We start from the raw sequence: 18,567 nt of genomic DNA, 5'->3' as shown, positions 1-18,567 counted from the left end.
AGAGATCAGATAATATTTCCAAAATAAAACTTTGTGTACAGTGATATTTAATTAAACACAATACAAATATTGAATACGGTTCCACCTTTTGCGCATAAAACTAAACGTTGCTTACTTTTCAACCATTGCGAAAGTCTTTTCATAAACACATTATGATTTACTATAACAATAAAGATGAAGACAGCTAGCCTTGAAAGCTTTAATGGGAATTAAAGGTAATCTGTAATCGAGTATCACATCATATATACAAGATCCATATTGTGTCTCGTGTCAAGCTTTTTTTTTTTTTGCTAGACCAGCATCTCACTAGACAGAAACAAGCGCATGACCTCACTAAACCGAGGTCAAAGCAAAGCTCACAAAATGTTTTGGTTTTCTTTTCCTACCAGGACCTCCAGCATTTGACCAGCAAAACAGGGAAATTAGTGAATAGCTGGCATAATGATAAATACAAGCAATAAACAGATATATTAAGATTCCCAGAGTGGTAGTTTAGGACCAGCACAATCCTGAACGCTGCATGTTTGTTGCCCCCAGACAGACTTATGGAAATCGGCTCGTAATGTTTACCTTCTCCAAGAAAAAAAACATGACCCTAGTCCATAAAATAGGGGTATTATTAGCCTGACATACATTCGTGGCACTTTGCCATCCACATGTATTTAATTAACTATTACAATGAATACACAAAGAAATGCAAGCACACTGAAGGATGAGGGAGAGGGTGAAGGACTCGCTGCCTGGAAGCTGATTGGCCACTCGACGAGCGCTGTTGATTCAGGCGTCCACGGTGCAAAAAACAGATAAGATAAAGGCCATATAAAGTGACAAGAGATGCGCATCCATCCCTCACTGTCACCTGCACATATACACTGTCTGCTGCCTCCAGCTACAAGAGCGGACTACGTCTTTATCCCAGCTTCGCCTGTCAGGAGTAGGCCTGCAAACGTAAGTGCGACTACACTCAGAAGTTTATTTATTTATTTTTTAAAATATGTCCTTTAATGTTTTTCAGATATTTCATTTCCAGTTACTGGTGCAGTTGCGTTGTTATTTTTAATCAGTTAAAGCATTTAACGAACTCAGGGTGTAGATACACGTTTCAGTCTCGTAGAAAAAATGGGAAACGTGATTTCCAGGGTTTGTGGCACATCTCAGGGCATCATTTGGAGTTTCTTTTTCTCTTTATAGCCAAGCTGTCTCATTGGCATCACTTTTGATTATTTTCATCTTCTTCGTCGACACAGGATGTATCCTAAAGTAATCTGCGTCCCCGACGCCCTGCGCGGGTTTTCTCCAACACTGCGCAACCGAGTGAACGAAGCCGGTGACACTTCAGGAGACTCACGAGGACAGCTCCAGCGAAAACCAGCGACTGTTACCCGAGACGTGTCCTCAGTGAAAAACCCCAAACACAGATGTGAGCAGTCCGGGCAGCGGGGCAGGCGAAGGATGAAGGCGAACGATAGAGAGCGCCACCGCATGCATAATCTGAACTCCGCCCTGGACGCGCTGAGGAGCATCCTGCCGGCTTTGCCAGAAGACGCGAAACTAACAAAGATCGAGACTCTGCGATTTGCCCGCAACTACATCTGGGCTCTGACCGAGACTCTCCGGATGGCAGACCAGCACGCACACACTCAGGACTATCTGGCATCAGATCTGAGCAGCCCGGCAAGCGTTTTATCTGCCGAATGGGACTCAGCATCACCTTCAGAATGTGGTTATGGGACCAATGCTGACTTTAGCCACAGAAGCTCTCTCACCGCTGTTAATGAGATGAGCTGCAGAATCTTCCCAGGAGAGGAATTCAGCGCCATCCCCGTTACCTTTTGTTTCAAGTCCCTGTGTGCTGACAATGACCTGACGAGTATGTGGCACTTTTGACTCTCTATACCGCTCCATCTCACATAAAGACATTTGGGTGCAAGCAGCAGTTCCCCATCCGCTTTAGCGAGGTTACGCTTAAGACCAGGTCCAAAGACATTAGTTTCCCATGTTCAGTGTTTATTCTTAAAAAGCAATTAAAGTTTGTTTTGTTTTTTTTTTAAAAAGGGGAAAAAAAAAGACTTTCTGAAGCCACAACTGTCATTCAAATCATTCTTTGTGTTTGAAAGCAATTTAATGATCATGTGGCACCCCTAATATTTGCAACCCTACAATCAGTGTCACTAAAAGAAAAGAAAAAGAGCACCAAGGGACAATTAATAAACCAGGACGACATGAGAGAATTTGTTCAAGCTAAAAAATATTTATTTGGCAATTATATTCAAATGTATTTTGCTGTATAAAACAATGTTTATTTATTCAATAAAAACTGTAGAAAACATATTTTTCCTTTAACAGGGATGGGAATATTCTGGCTTTCTTTTGCTTCCATGATTCAAAAGACGCTGAAATGTACAAACAGTATCAAAACATAGTGGCTGTCATTCAAATTATTTTAAATGATACGAAAAAAAGAAATGCTATCTTACAGTATTCACTGGTTTTTCTTATAGGCCAAAGTTTTTGTGCAAATCAACATTTTCAAACACGTAGTTCCTTACTGTCCTGCCTACCAGTGACAGTACTGAAGTATAGTGTGAAAGGAGACCAGTTCATAGTCTTACGAGTAGCATTAGCTAAATATTGTAAGTCTCGGTTTATGTCTTGGTGTCCTATGGTGGCGTGCAGTCCGAGGCCGAGCTCAGTGAGGGGAACTACTTGGGAAAGACCGTAACCACGTCGTAGCCCTCGGGTGGAGTCACTCGCTCGCGGGCGTGCGTCTCACAGTAAATCTGGTTCTCCACAAAGAAATGTCCCTTCTGTTTTAGGTTGACGTTGCAGTCTGTGCAGGTGTAGCACTCGGGATGACGGAACTTGTCCCTCAGCTTCACAACCATCCCTCTGAAGTGTAAATAAAAACAAAAATAAGTGAGAATGGCAGTGAGGGTCGCTGTCTATAGGAAAGAGCATCTTCTGAGCCAAGCTGATCAAGTTAGAAAACCTAAACACACATTTACTTTTAGATCTCAAAGGTGTTTTGGAGAAAGATGAACATCAGGAAACGTCTGAGTCAGAAATTAGGCCTGATTTATAATGTTTTGCTTGCCATTACAGGCACGTTCCATGTTCCCACTTCCCAAAACAGCACAGACATGAAAATGTCAGAAAATGAAGTGATACTCTCGTACAGTATCTCAAAAAGGAAAGGACTGAAATGACCCTGTGGGAGAAAAGATTCGGTGTCGTATTCTGTACACTAGGATTTTATAATCTGGCTTTAACATCCACAACCACGTTGAAAATAATGGTAAGAAACAAAAGCAATTAATCTATTGCTAAAAAAGACGCATATTATAAGCCATCATTGGTGAACCCGTGGGCAGACCCGTTCCTGGTAAACCCCATACTAAACCCTCGGCATGGCAGATTTAAGTAGAAGTTTCTAAACTTAGATCTTCTGATGGGACAGTGTGGACAGTGTGCTAAACATCTGTATGGAGTAAGGATTTTCAAGGATACTCTTAAAGAAAGGAAAATAAAACATTTATGAACCTTTCTAAAAATATAAAAAAAGCAAAATTAAAATATCTCCCAGCAGCAGGAATTAGGAAACAAGTGTGTTGTTGTTACTTCATTTGCCCACAAGGTGGAGACACAGTATTTCTCCCAAGTGCTGCTAGATTCAGATGAACACAATCTAGAGGCCTACAGAGTTCAAGCTTGACCATAAAATACTTACACAATCCCAGATCCACATTTGTCACACATGGGTAACTTCTCTGTGTTCCCCACTGATGCTCCAACCTTTGTTGTGGGCGCTTTCACACTCCTGAAGCCTGATGGTTTATCCGAGTCGCCTACAAACACCAAGAATAGACTGAAAATCTTGATTGGAACTAAAAGACAACAGTCTACCAAAAAGCTAACATTGTTTAAAAATACAATATAAAAATCCTACATTGCCCCTTAAAGTATATGGAAAAAGCATGGTATCAGTACCTGTCTCAAGAATCTCCTGAAGCACCTTGAATGAAGCAGACTGTCGAGGAGGCTCGTCAGACTCCTGATTCTCCTGCAGCATCTTGTAGACTTCGGAATCTGCGACTATGGGCGGTCGCTTACCTGATGGCTCTGATGGAGCACTAGAAAGAAATTGGGCACGTTTCAGCAAGGGGAAAAAAAAAAAAAAAAAAAAAAAAATTCAGCAAGAGTATTTTGATACATAATCAGACTGGCAGTAAAAGCCCAGGAGATCAGTGCTGATTCAGCATGAAAAAACGCCAATGAATGAACCTTCTCTTGTGTTTTACTTGTTTTTAACATAGACTTAAGTGACATCATTTTCTTAAGTCACTGGATTAGTAAATACTGGCTCCATCTGCTTGGAAGCAATATTCACACTTTAATGATTTGTTGAAGCACAGCAGCCTTTCGGGAGCTGGCCCGCTACTGTAAATCTTGCAGTTAGCAGTTACAGCCAAACAGTGTGCACATGTACTTCTCCTCCAGAAAGGATTCAAATAAATCACAGTGTGTTTAAGAGGTTTTGTGTATGTCAGTATTGAAGTAATCCTCTAAAGCAAACGCAGTTCCAGTTTCCCCAATTCAAAATGAGTATTTGGAAAACAACTTAATGAAAAGCTAAGCTTGCAGAATGATCTATAAAAGTCTTTCACAGAGTATCCAAACAACCGAGCAAATCAAAAAGGAAGATGCATACAAATTCATTTTTCAATTAAATGGAAACATTCTGAATTTGAGCCACGATTTACTGAGTCTACTGCCCACAACGATTATTTACTCTGTGACCCAAGCAGAGCCCAGCTAAACTCACTCACATTTTCAATACTGATTGATTGCCATCACTTAAGCCCATCTTACTTGTTGGGGGGGTCATTAGCCGTAGTAATGGTCTTGACTTCATCCACAGCTGAGTTGAAGTCCTTGATATTCTCTGAAGAGTACAGCCCAGATGGATTATTGTACTGGTTAGTCACCACTTTGGAGCCGAAACCAGTGAAAGGCAGGGCGCTCCTGTTGTGGGTCGAGCCTATGTGTTTCACCTCCTGCAAAAACCAAGCTGCAAAAGTTAGGAGAGTGCAATATATATGAAATTCAAGCGTAATTGAAACAAGCAATACTCTCTGTGCACACCTGATGAGCTATAAAAGTTTTTTTCCTTAATTGCGCATGTACAAACATGCAGTGTTTGCTAAGTGGGTTAGAAATATTGCTTAAGGTTTGAAAGTGACTGGCCTATTGTGTTTTAAGCTTCACTTTCAATAACATTTTTCTTGAAAACAGACTTGGAAACTTTAAGCGGTTCTGTCTTTTTAAAGCAGCTTCCAGTCTGATACAAAGTCACACATAATTTAGCAGGATAATGACTGTGGACTCTGCCTTAATTATACCTACGTGGCTAACTTTAACGACAGATGCGTCATGACACTGGCATGCCATCACAGTGGGCATACAAATACCACCAAAACTAGCTCATGCTTCACAGTGGGAACACGGAAATGCCTCCAAATATAGCTCATGCTTCAAGCTTCTAAAAGTGCAAAATCTCCCTGAGTCTCTGCGAGCAAGATGACTTGCGCAAAGGAGCTGACAATACTTACATAAAACAAAAGAGTGAAGCAACAGATTCTAGAGAAGTGCTTGAAATATGTGTTAATATGTGCGTGGGAGAAACAAAAAACCCCCAAAACTCTAGTTTTGTGACTTGTGAAACACACACACATACACAGGGCCTGAGACACCGTTTCCTACATGAATTCATACTTTGGCCTCAACTTTCCACTCAGCGGGCAGGAACTGAGGCTTGCGTCAGGGCTTGGCTGATAAACTACTGTCTCCTAGGAAACCTCCTGTTGGTAAGTAAACAATGACTTCATCATGAACAGTAGTAGGATATAAATTTAGATAAAAATAAAAAAAATCCCCAAGCCTTTGCAGGCATGGGGAGGGCAGCACTCTGGCTTCCAGAAACTGAACGGCTACTCGATTTCACTCTAAATAAAAAAGCTGGAGGAGTCACTTTGTTAAAGTTCATACAGCTTTGATGCTGACACACACCCGTGGTTCTGACGCAAGATTCATCTTGTAGGGATGCGTCTTCCCCTCTTCAGATGACAGCGGCGACCACAGTTTTGTTTCTGACCTGAGGAAGACAGGAAGGCAAAATAAGGCTTGAAAGATGATCTGAGGATTCAGTAATATAAAATGCCAGGATCGCCCGCGTGTTCCTGTGTATCAGCACGTGAACGCAATATTAGGGCTGTGTCTTTGAATGCAACAGAGCCCTTGCAGGCATGCTCATGTTCTTGTTTATCTTGCAGTTAAGCCCGTCCTTTCATGCATTCAATATGACATCGCTTAATGGGAGCAAACATATGTGGTTCCAACCGTCTTTCAAAGCCCTTTTGATACGACTCCTCAAAAGTCATCAGTCATGAGTAATTTACAAGATGACACAACAGAGCGATGCGGGATTGCAACATGGTAAAAACCAGTAAAACAAACAGAACTGCTGTTTAAAAATCACTGAATAAACATGATGTCACTCGCTGAACACCTGGATTGCAGCTGAGCCGTCTCACATTACTCACTCTTTTTCTCTGAGCCTATGGCTATGCAGATGAGAATGGCACATTTAGACACAGCTTACCTGTCTACGGAGAGCACCATTTCCTCTATGCAGCCCTTTATCTTGTTCTGCGCCTCCAAGTGAGTCATGTTCTCTGTTGGTTCTCCATCGATGGAAAGAATTATATCCCCGATGCATAGATTTGCTTGGGCTGCTTTACTTCCGGGGTTGACCTACAACACAGGACATAGAAATTATAAAATTAGAAGCCACTTGTGCACCATAATTACAAATATATGGAAAATGCACCTTCTAATTACAGCCTAAAGGCTTCCAAGTCAAAAGAGGAGAGTGCCATTGTTTTAAACCTGACCTTCAAGAACCTTTAAGCAGCTGTCTTTGTTAACAGTAAACAGAAGCGAAGGCACTTGCAGAGTCAGGATAAAAGCTTCCTGGAGCCCAGATTCTCTATCTGAGATAAAGGCCTAGAGCAGGGAGAGGGACCAGTACAGTCCAGGAATTCCTAATCACTTTTCCATGGGTGGGGTGGCCTGACCACAGTAATAACCTTCACAAGAGGGGAAAAATGCAGTGTAGGCTCAGAGGAGTGCTTTGCTAGCTATAATCCGGTTCATTACTGCCACCAGAGCAGCACCCTGTATGAAGATTAATAAAATCTTAGCGCTAATGAACACCAGTGAGGTGTGTCAGCTGTCAGCGCATGACAAAGAGGCTCCGATGGGTCCATGGTCACTCAGTGATGTCAAAGCATGGAGTTTAAACTTTTAAAATCACGCTTTAAATCTTAAGTAAATTCTGTATAGACAAAATATGACAACCATTGTTTGGGACTAGTGCATTTCTGGTTCGGCTATTATAAAACTACTGTTTTAAAGTAGCTTTAACTCTCAGTTAGAGACTGAAAAGGATACATAAAAATCACAATTCATCAGCAAAAATATATTTTACCTTACATAAAAATGTATGTTTTTAAATATTAAGTGGGGTCCACGGACCACCGCGTTTGCTCTTTGAGGTAGCACTAGCAAAAATTGCCGCTAACTTAACTTTTAATTACAATAAACTGAGAAAGCTAACGCTAGTTTAGCCGTTCGTTAGCCCTCCGGTTAACACAAGCTAACCGTTAATCGTCAACGAGCCTTCAGTAAAGTCGCGGGGAAACAATGAGAGGTGAGAGTCCAGGTGCGGTTACACTGAAATGCGGGGGAGAAACTAACAGTAAAACGAACTTACCCGGGAAATAGCCAGTGGCTGCTCGAAGTCCTTTCCTCCAACCAGCCTGAACCCCCAGGGGCCGGGACCCTGCAACGCCACACGGAGAGGCATGGTGTGAAAGTTTGGAAACAGAGCCGACGGTGGTAAAGGAGCTGCCTCAGACCTCTGCTTCCCTTCCTACTGCAATATGACGTGGAGTAATCAATGGTCAAAAGTTTGAGGCTGACTGCAACTCCACCGCATTAGTGAAGGGGGAGGACCCTCGGATTACAGTTGGACGAATAGATTTTGAAGTTTCCTCCCTGATAAGTGAGACCGAAGATCGTGTATGAAGAAGATGGATCACTCGCGTACATCTGTGTACTCGCGCATACGCCACTGACGTGCAGAATTGTGGGATTAAGCCACCATACTGGGTGAGTAGTGGCGACTGAGTAGTGGCCATCATTTTCTTCGTCACGTGTTTATCTTATTAAGAAAATCTGAAGCAATGAAAATACTGTTGTGTGGCTTATGACACTAGTTATCAGGGTCCCTTCCCAGGGCTTCAACTCACACCTTGCCCTAGGTGACCTCGATAGGGTGGGGCAAGCTCTCACAGTTGTTTCACCCTTATTTATTTGTTTGTTTAATCTTTATTTTATTTAACCATGAAGTCGTTTAAGATTAACATAATATTTTCAAGGTAAACCTGGTTTCAACCCCCAGTGATGGCAATGACCCACGCCTTTCTCCACACAATTCACATGATCAATATGGGTCCTTCAGGACCACCTCCAAAGAGGACGCTGCCTTTATGGGTTAAATGCTTGGGAAACTCCACCTTTTGTTTTTAGAACAGAAGAAATGTCTTGTATGAGGGCCGAAACGTCTTCACAAACTTAAAAAAAGACAAGCTCTCAAGACCAACATGACCTGGATGACTGAGAATCTACACAGACATGGTTAGACTTGAGCATGACGTGTAAGTGATTTCAGGATTCACAATCTTTGCACTGCTAATGGCTGCATTAGTAATGCTGGTGTGATAAAGAGAATGCATGTTTGAGCCTGTAATTCTGCCTGGAGCAGTTAAAGCTCAACCAAGTCACTTTACATTGTTGTGATTATTAAAATCAAACTTTTCCTGGTACTGGTCTGGTGTTGAATGTGCAAGGGTGTCTTTAGTATTGCTGCTAAGGTTAAAAGAAGCATGTGAAGACTGAATCTGCGCTGGACTGGGAGTAAGTTGTTTCGTTTTGGATGTGTTTCTGTAAGGACTGCTAAAGTCAGCATGTCTGCTTGAAGGTGAACCACCATATGTGATGGATGAATCACATCCTGACTGGGCTTCAACACTTTGCTTGTGTCACTCTGAAGCACACCCTGCACACTTATAGCGCCCACATTTGTCGAGCATGATGGATCCAAAACACAAGCAGAGGATGAGGATTAGAAGGGTCAATTCTTCATAAATGCAGAAGAAAAATGATGGCAAAGAAAACATTTAGAGGAAAAAAATACTATAAGAAGTCACTAATTTGATTACATCTGTAGTTGTTATTAATTCTTGTTAATTATGTTTTTATCTTGTCACTTTAAGCCTTGATTATACTGAGACATGGGCAGCTGGAAACACCTCCTGCAGACTAGTAAATCCTGTTACCTTTCTTTGAAGTCTCTGCAGACGAGTCCACGTGGTCGCAAAAACAGGCAGGCACGTGGATGTCTGCACAGCTTAGCCCTTTTGGAATTTTTACTTGTGTTGGAGTTTGTTTATTTTTTTAAGAGTGCCGATGTGAAGCACTGAAGCATGCTATAGCTTGGTCCCAATTCAGTGACTGCATCCTTCCAATGCTACAGAGGAAGAGGCAAGGACGGTACTGAACAGGCCAGGCAGATGTGTATGGACACAACCGTGGTAACGTAAATGAAGCATATAGAGTCTACAGAGGGGCAAACGTGCCAGTGTAAACACGTTCCCCTGTAATATCCCAACTACACATTGCTTGTCATGGATGATGCTGCTGATTGGTTGACAAATGGGCCAAGTTCACCAGAAATGGGTTTCCATAGCCGAGCAGGTACATCCACCAAGTGCAATGCAAAGAGTTGGATGCGGTGGTTGTAAAGCACGCCTTCACTGACCAGTGGAAACATGTTTTCTGGAGTGACGAATCACACTTCTCCATCTGGCAATCCAATGGACAAGTCTGGGTATGGCGGTTTCCAGGAGAACGGTATTTGTCTGACTGCACTGTGCATAGTGTAATTTGCCTGCACAGAGTCCTGATCTCAATCCAAAAAAACACCTTTGGGATGAATTAGAGCAGAGACTGTGGCTTTTTCGTTTAACGCTAGTGTCTGAATTCACAAATGTGCATCTGGAATGATGGTCAGAAATTCCCATAAATGTGTAAAACTTGAGGAAAGACTTCCCAGAAGAGCTGAAGCTATTATAATGTGAAGGGTGGGCTGACATCATATTTAAACCCTATGAATTAAGAGTGGGTTGCCACTCAAATTCATATGCATGTATAGGCAGACGGGTGAATACTTCAAAGATCTTTATCCTATAACTTGCATTTTTTAATGCTCGTTGTGTCTTGAATTACATTTTTTTTTTGTTGATGTACATAAATAAATGTGATTAATCTCTCTGTTTTTTTTATTTATTGTTCTTTATTGGCACATACATCCACCCTTAATCTTCGGCTCATCCAAATCGGGAGTCTATCCCAGCGGAAAATGTTAATTGATGACTATCCAAATACAGTTCATGAATAAATCACACCTCTAAATATCAGTACCATACAATTTCCTTATTGAAAGAAAACACTAACTTAAATCACAGTGGTCTAATCTTCCTTTACTAGCAGTAAGGAGAAGAAATTAATTTTTATATTAAGCAGCTCCACTGCAGTAGCTATGGTGACCCATTTGTTATCATCACATCAGAACGATTACTTCTGAAGAGACCCCACGGACAGCAGCTTCTTTCCAACGGAGATTGCTTGATCTCCAGGAACTCCTTTAAATTCAGCTGGCCTTTTAGGGCCTTTCGTTTAATTTCTCTGGTGCTCTTGCTTTCTCCCCTGTCCAAAGACATGCATGTTAACTGGTGATTCTAACCGGGCTATTGGTGAGGGCTCGATAAGGTGTTTACAGTGTGTGGAATAAAACAAATCAAAGTCTAAAACACTTTGAGTGGTCAGCAATGCTAGAAAAGCATTACATTGTATGATGACAGCTGTGCTTTTGTGCACACCAAAGCAGTTTAACCACTGGAAGGCCACAGCCTCACTGTGTCCATGAAATGCTGCTGCGTTAACCTAGAAGCTGGAAGCTAAAGGTGTTCAGGCAGGAACTTTGTGTTGTTGAACATAACTGAGACCCTCTTTTGGAGGAACTTGTAGTGTTTCCTCAGAATAATGAGGAAGATGTGAAGCACTTTGCCAACTCATGCTCTGCGGCTTGACGAACTGATCGGCCTGATTGCTCACTTTAAAAAAAACACCATTTAATTTTCATCCTCGTGGTGAATGATTGCGTAACACTGTGAAGATACTGATACAACTCAGAAGTGCTGTAGTTCCTGTGTTACCGAGAAGATGCACAAAGTAATTCAGAATAACATCATATGAAATTGCAGGACACTGCCAATCCTCCCATTCAGCGAAGGTTGATAATACAGTACTGTAAAGTATTATCATTGCATTTGGTCAGCTACAACACCTAAGGTGACAATTTACTGCTGATTCTTGGTACTGATGCCTGGATGTACAAATAAGAGAACCACAATTGATGGCAAGTATTAAAACACAAAATAATATCAAAGATTTTGCATCATACACTGTGAAGTTTGGCCAAAGAAGGGGAATAAATTAAACATTCTTTGCTTTTAATTTAATTTTTCATTATTATTAAACTGATATTAAACAACAAAAAAGTGCAACTTTGCGATGACCACATTATTTTTAATGAAAGGACGTTTCTCTGAAAGCAGAGCAGAGTGGTACCTCTTCGTGTTTTGGACCTCTCACAAGAGCTTCAGTTCGTTTTAGAGACGTCGGCCTGCCCTTGCGTCACCGTGTTATGTGCAAACTTACCATTTATGGTAGAGCTAAATCCCAGGATGTGGAATGTGCCGCTCCCAAAAACTGAATTCCTGCCAGAGGGCCTCTGCTGAAAGTGGAGGAAAAAAATAAAGGGGGGGGGGCAAGGCGGCCAAACTGAATGAAACACGTCCTTTCTTGTGGGTTTTGCTTTGTAATGTTAGGTATGCCAAAAAGTCTGTGAGCCTGTTTTAAAGTGACGCTGTTATCAGTTCAAGTGGATATGGATCAAGTGCTTCTGGCTGTTCTGTCAGCAGGACTCTGAGCGGCTTTTAGCATTTGTTCACTGTGATTACAGGAGTCTGACATTTATTGCTTCATTTCACCCAACAGCATTCACCCACTTTCCTGAGTGCAGCCACAACACTGCACTACATCAGAAATGATCATCAGATAACACAGCTGACGTTCAGCAGTCCAGAGGTGAACAGCTCCCCTTCGAACCTGTCTTGTAGGCAAAGTTTGAAGATCTGCTTTTTCAAAACAAACAAACAAACAAACCAAACATAACCCCCACACCCACCGGCCACTTCATTAGTTACACCTTGCTCATACTGGGTTGGCCTTCATCTGGCACAGATTCAACAAGGTGCTGGAAGCATTCTTCAGATTCTGGTCCACGCTCACATGATAACATCACACAGTTTACATCATGCAAATCTCCCGTTCCACTACATTCCCAAGGTGCTCTATTAGATTGAACTCACTGACATGTTCAAGAAACCAGTTTGAAATGATTTAAGCTTTAGGGCACCAGGGCATTATCTTGCTGGAAAGAACCATCAGAAGATGTACACTGTAGTTTTTCAGTTTCCTGTTTTTAACTGTCAGCAGTGGGGTCTTCCGCTGCTGTAGCACATCTGCTTCAAGGTTTGATATGTGTATTCAGAGATGCTCTTCTGCATCCTTTGGTTGTAACAAAGTATTATTTGAATCAGAGATTTTCCCTTTTTCCAGATCATTCTCTGCAAACCCAGAGATGGCTGTGTTGGAAAATCCCAGCTGATCAGCAGTTTCTGAAATGCTCAGACGAGCCTGACTGGCATGACCATGCTACATTCACAGTCATTAAATCACCTTTCTTCCTCATTTTTATGCTTGGTTTGAACTTCAGCAAGTTGACACGCCCCCTTCCCGAAATGTACTGAATTGCTGCTATGAGATCAGCTGATCAGAGAGTTATTTTAACTAGACAAAGAGGTGTACCAAGTGAAGTGGCTGGTGCTATATTTAGGACCCTGGTGATCCTGTGTCCAGAAAAACAATTTAACTTGGCAACTTAAGTGCTTAAAATACTGTTAGTAATTTACTTTAAACACTTGAATATACAGTGCTGAATTCATTGTTCGTCTTTGCAGGTTTTCGTCTATTACATTTTCTAAACCAACACTCTTTCTAATGAGCCAGGATGAAAACTCACATGCTCACACAGCCGGAACAAGTTGGCCAATGCTAAAAACGGACTTTTCCCCTCAGATTTTTGTCAAAAAACAAAACTGGCAACACATGCAATGGTTTAAATGGTTTATTAAATATTGCATAATACCGAACACAGCAGTGTATAGTATCTTTATTTTAATATTGTCAATGTAACAGCACTGCAAATTGAAGCAAACAAACCAAACCTGTTGCAGGCTGTGCGTCCGTTTTTCATGAGTGTTAATCATGTCGAAGCGTTATGTCACACTTTTAGGTTCTTGTACAGTAACAGACAAGTTCTTAGTAAATGTTCTCCCGCCACAGAGACTCGAACAAATGGGGAAAATCAGGGTTACACAAAATACGTCATGGATACATTTCAGTGATACTGAAAAAAAGAAAATGAGGCACAATTTTTCAAACATAAGGCAACATGATCCTCACAAATGGCAGCGTAATGTTTAATCTTTCTGTGCTCAGTAACGCTCCACTCTGTGCTTTGCCAATAAAACAAAACAAAAAAATCCTTCAGGCAAAATAAACCACTGCAAGTGACAGAGAGTTCAATCTGACGCTCCTATTGCTCGCAGTCTATTTTTTATTTTACATATTTACAATCCTTCATTTGCCGAACTGTTCAATAACGTTTCACACGTTCTTTTGTTTTTTTACATGTTTACACTGCCTGCAACACATTCATATATTCATACATTCATACATCCCGTGACGTTTTACGGACAAAAATCACAGAAACAATCTATTGCCAATTGTTTTGTCACTAAACGAGTGATTATTTGCCCATCGTGCAGTGTGTCTGAGAAGGAGCAAACCTCTCTACGTCGCAACAGGATTCATTTCGAAAGGCGACAGCTCAGCAGACTCCCGACTAATCAACACTTTCATGAAGAGCTGGAGTTACAGAGGCGGAGGTAAAATAAAAAACAAAACACGCTTTTGTGATAAAATGAAATGCCTGGACATTAAAAACAGTGTGATAAAAAGGCAAACCCACACTGCAGTGTAATATATTCCGTGTGATATCTCGCTGGGAAAACATTCTTTTGCTGATGTTGGCAAAGTAGCGGTTGTGATCTGCACAGGAAGAAAAACCCAATCTCACAGGAAACACTGATTGTACTGACCTGGCTTAAATGAATGTACTCCATCAATTAATAAAGTTCAGATATGACCTACGTGGTGGCCACATGCACAACTGTAGCTAACACATCATGGTGCAAAAAACAAAGACACTGTCGACATACGCTTCTAGATCTAATAAGTCTTATCTGTCTTATGTTTCTATACTTCAGCTTATCCTTCAGATTTTGTGTGTTCATAAACAGCTACACTGTAGGCCCTTTAATTTGAGTTTTTGGATAAGAAGGTGATGACAGCGCTTCTCTGAGTTCCACTGCTCACTACCATCAATCTTCCCAACATAAAGTACGATTAGATAAAAATACTTCTTTAGCAATTGCGCAACGAACTACCCCCGTCTGCTGCTCCGAGCAGGTCATAACAAGCACTAAGGGTTTTTTTGGACACACTACCCGAAAGCTCTGCACGGCGCAGACACTGATGATGTGAGGGCGCTCGTGTGTTTGTGTGTGTAGGATCTATTCTGACACGTTACCGGATCTGATGGCGCTGGAGATGTGGGCGCTCCGTATTTGCAGGAAGACGGCTCTGATGCTTTGGTAGCGGAGATCAAAGCAATCTTCCATCGGCTATCGGCCATTAAAGGCTAAAAAAAAGCGGCGTTCACCGCGTCATTACTTCTGTTTTCTTTAAGTTAAAAGTGCAATTATTAGGGTGTTGGCTGGCTGATAGTGTTTCATGCTCCAGTGTGATTTGTCAGTCTCTCAATGATCTTATAGTGCATGCTGTATTAATGCTGACCTTACAACTGTAGTCATTATGAATGAAAATGTGCAGCCGTACGTATACAGTTCTCTGTACGCATTTACATATACAATCATGTCAGTAAGGGCACAGTTAAAATCTCAATATGCTCTAAAAAAAAATCACTGTGATTATTTACTAAGACACCTTGTTGGCTTTGACTTAAAACTTGAAAGAGTTTTAGGTCATCAGTGCTATTACACTGTTAGGAGGGATCTTCCTAAATGACCAAACAGGAAGTTAAGTGCTACCACGCCTGTCCTGTGGTTGCTCTGAAGCTAGGCGTCTACCACCGGCTACCTTAAAGGCATCAATAATCAGCAAACACAGTTTTAAAATATACAAAATATAGGATGTGCATATACACAGTTTTTGTTTCACTTTTATGACACATGCAATAAAATCTGCGTGTCCTGTAATATGTGTTTGCAGTGGAAACTGAGAAAAAGAGAAGCCAGCAGCACACATCAACATTTTACAGTTTCTACTCATGCACACGGCTGTTAATAACTTCTCTGTAGCAACCTTTGGATAGAGAATGAAGACAATACTGTATTCAATGTAACACACTTGGGCTACAATGAGTTGTGAATGCTGTGAGGCAAATACTGACTTTTCTGATGATTCAGAAAATGTGGAGGAAAATAGTTTAATATTTTAAAAAGGGTCATTTTACATAAGGCTTTAAGTATTTAAAGTACCGAGGGCACTGACTTTAAGCTGTTTTTTTTAAGGGAACTGTCTGGTTAACAGAGTCATAGAGTGATCTGATCATATTACAGGTTTTCTTTAAGTAGCTAAATCGAATCAATTTCATTCACGATACCTGATTTACATCATACTTTGCCAGCGGTGTTAAACACCTCTGGCCCTGAAAGATCAAAACACATTCTGACGCCTCCCCAGGTCCAGTTCAGGTAATAAGATCCACTCCTTTTATCCATACACTGCTCTGCTGCCTGCCTCTAGACTGAGGTGCTACGCAAACTCTTGCATACTGTAAAATTACACACACACAATAAAAGCTATTACGTGTACGTCGAAAAGCTAATTTGCAGGAGGCTTTCACAGAGAAATTCCACGTATGGAGACCGATGACTTCTGTGGAGACGTGCGTAAAATGTGATGGAGGTGTTTGGGCAGTGAGCTGTCCCCGTCTTCGCCTCGTGCAGTTTGACATACCTCGAGCCGATCTGATCACTTTCCCAGATAAAAATATTCGCCCGGCTAAATGACTATTCTAACCAACAGCCATGCGCGGTAGTTATGACTTCCCAAGCTTGACAGGCAACCGTGTGTTACAGCCAGATTAGATAGCTTTACAGTTTCACCTCCTTCACGTAATTCCCCGGGAAAGTCCCAAACTGTTTTGTCCGCTTTGATGTACCTGTGGAGGAAAAGAAAGATGAACATTGATCAGATTCTTTCTCAGATTTAATGCTTACATGACCTCAGTGTTAGTACCAAAATAACCCCTTTGAGCTTTATTTAAAATTCTGTACAGGACCTGAGCATGCACACTGCACTCAATCCTCTGCTGTCATTCTTTAGAAACTCTATATATGAAGGAGATGACACGCTGAAAGAACCCTGAGCCTGCACATTGCACGCGTGCAGTCCTTTTTTGGCATTTTGCAGAAACCCTATATAGATTAATGTGACACACCGAGTGTGACCGCATCTCTGAGGAATCTAGGCCTGTGACACATACCAACGAACCAGCCGTCATCGCACTTCTCCATGACGCTGACGAGATCTCCCTCCTGCAGCTCCAGCTCGTCGTCGTTTTGCGGCACGTAGCTGTACAAAGCCTGAAATCTGGAGCGGCATGAAGCAGGGAAGACACAAAGTGTGAAATCAGCAAAGGTCTGTCTTTACCTAGAATATTAATAAGAGTCTGAAACGTGAAACAGATCTTACTCACATTCCACAGTTCAGACGGTTCGGCTCCGGGCTGCTGCTGTGTGACTGGGGTTGCTGGGAAATGATGAGAGATTGTTTACTGGGGTGGGGGTGCAGTCTATGAAGAGAGTCATTATGGTGGTGGGACAGGGTGCTGCAGTACCTCACCGAGGTCTCAGCTATATTCAAGATCTCATTACACACTGCCTCCTAGTAGTAGTAGTAGTAGGTGAAGTCGTCAGAAAAGAGAGAGAGACCCGGCCCACCGAGAGTCCCGGAGGAGGCCGAGGTGAAGGTGAGGAGGGGAGGTGAAGAGTTAGAGAAGGGGAGGTAAAGTGCAAGACAGGAAGGTAGGTCCGGTGAGTAGCAAGACAGAAAAGGATGTGATCCGTTAAAAGCCAGGAGAAAAGGTAGAGGGGGTGTTGGCCCAACCCGGGAGAAGAGGCATGAAATGGAAGGTCACCAGTAGAAGCATGTAGACAGGAAACATGAAATATTAGTTCAGTTGTACAGGATATAAGGCAGTAAGTGCACGCAGTATTAAAGGTGGGCTGACAGATTCAGCTTGAAGGAACAAAATAACCTCTTTGCTGCTAAAAGCTCTGTGAGCAGACTGATGTACATTCAATATACAGCTCAAGTCGGTAGCCTGTTAGCTTAGCTTGACAACTTAAAGGCTCAGGCTTATACTTAATGATAAAGCCAAACAGTAATTTAAGAGTAGCTTCACATAATTTTCTTAAAAAAAAAACTCATCTGTGTTTTGATCGGCCATGCTGCATTTTAAATTTTGACATAAAGACTACATATTAGAACAATAACTGTGCTTTAGAGATGCTGGTGGAGAATTTTATCAGCTCTGGATACATTTCATTTCCCCATTTTTTTGGTATTTATGCTAAGCTAGCTATAGCGGCTTCGTCAGCTGCAAAATGATTGATATTTAACTATAACTTCAGCAGGAGAGTAAGTTGAACTGCTGTTATATCATACGTCTAATATGTATGGGAGTTCAAGGTGCTGTGAGTCAAATGGATCTGTTAAGGTGGTATGTTTAGGATGGCACAAGATGAAGTCAGGTAGCAAACTACACATGCTCTTTGTAAACCTTTAACAGAGGTTCAGGAACACTTTCTATCACCTTACCGCAAACGAGTTAACATTGTTGTTATCTTGGATATCAAACAGCATCACAGGGCTTCTGGTGCTTCGTCCATGATGGTCGGCCTCATTTTTTACAAACTGTAACACAAAAAAAGGAATTCAAAATGAAAGCCTTGCACTGCATATCAACGTGCTGCGAATATGATCAAACTCCAGCGTGAGTCAAGTTTCCTGCAGGTGGATATTTCAGCTTCACGGCAGCTTGTCACTGTCCAAACAAAAAAACGTCCAACCAACAGAAGCATCTCACTTGTCAAGCTTGTGCACGGAACA

General features: G+C 41.7%; 3 protein-coding genes across 11 annotated transcripts in view; 1 reads left to right on the top strand and 2 right to left on the bottom strand.

Annotated features, from left to right (window-relative positions):
• The first annotated feature begins 1,128 nt into the window (after window positions 1-1,128).
• Window positions 1,129-2,067, top strand: neurog3 (neurogenin 3). The gene has a single exon (XM_005927059.2). The coding sequence runs from the start codon at window positions 1,249-1,251 to the stop codon at window positions 1,885-1,887; it is 639 nt and encodes a 212-aa protein (XP_005927121.1). The 5' UTR covers window positions 1,129-1,248; the 3' UTR covers window positions 1,888-2,067.
• Window positions 2,068-2,491: 424 nt separating this feature from the next.
• pdlim1 (PDZ and LIM domain 1 (elfin)) lies at window positions 2,492-8,083 on the bottom strand. The gene is made up of 7 exons (XM_005927056.3): window positions 7,832-8,083; window positions 6,659-6,810; window positions 6,067-6,151; window positions 4,870-5,054; window positions 3,988-4,130; window positions 3,728-3,845; window positions 2,492-2,889 (listed from the first exon to the last, which is right to left on the bottom strand). The coding sequence occupies exons 1-7, from the start codon at window positions 7,922-7,924 to the stop codon at window positions 2,703-2,705; spliced, it is 963 nt and encodes a 320-aa protein (XP_005927118.1). The 5' UTR covers window positions 7,925-8,083; the 3' UTR covers window positions 2,492-2,702.
• Window positions 8,084-13,414: 5,331 nt separating this feature from the next.
• The window catches only part of LOC102310545 (sorbin and SH3 domain-containing protein 1), a 43,094-nt gene continuing 37,941 nt past the window's right edge, over window positions 13,415-18,567 (bottom strand). For 8 of the 9 annotated variants that reach the window (XM_014335101.2, XM_014335103.2, XM_042222829.1 and 5 more), the window contains 4 exons: window positions 18,277-18,372; window positions 17,153-17,205; window positions 16,940-17,046; window positions 13,415-16,615 (listed from right to left, as the gene is read on the bottom strand). In XM_014335101.2, the coding sequence (XP_014190587.1) occupies window positions 16,548-16,615; window positions 16,940-17,046; window positions 17,153-17,205; window positions 18,277-18,372 (324 nt within the window). In that variant the 3' untranslated portion in view covers window positions 13,415-16,547. Of the gene's footprint in view, window positions 16,616-16,939; window positions 17,047-17,152; window positions 17,206-17,293; window positions 17,341-18,276; window positions 18,373-18,567 lie in introns of all 9 variants that reach the window. The other variant, XR_006054630.1, reaches the window with a different exon arrangement.

Source organism: Haplochromis burtoni, unplaced genomic scaffold (assembly GCF_018398535.1).
Source record: "Haplochromis burtoni strain Fernald_Lab_line unplaced genomic scaffold, NCSU_Asbu1 Contig_96, whole genome shotgun sequence".
NCBI lineage: Eukaryota > Metazoa > Chordata > Actinopteri > Cichliformes > Cichlidae > Haplochromis > Haplochromis burtoni.
The sequence above is the reverse complement of the archived record's forward strand: the minus strand, read 5'-3'. Positions and strand labels throughout refer to the sequence as shown.

What these genes read in the sequence shown, in the direction of transcription:
- neurog3 (XM_005927059.2), top strand. Translation starts at nt 1,249, where the DNA reads ATGTATCCTAAAGTAATCTGCGTCCCCGACGCCCTGCGCGGGTTTTCT.
- pdlim1 (XM_005927056.3), bottom strand. Translation starts at nt 7,924, where the DNA reads ATGCCTCTCCGTGTGGCGTTGCAGGGTCCCGGCCCCTGGGGGTTCAGG. An exon ending in AGCCACTGGCTATTTCCCGG is followed by an intron (nt 6,811 to 7,831) that starts GTAAGTTCGTTT and finishes CCTGTGTTGTAG; the next exon opens with GTCAACCCCGGAAGTAAAGC. An exon ending in ATGGTGCTCTCCGTAGACAG is followed by an intron (nt 6,152 to 6,658) that starts GTAAGCTGTGTC and finishes TGTCTTCCTCAG; the next exon opens with GTCAGAAACAAAACTGTGGT.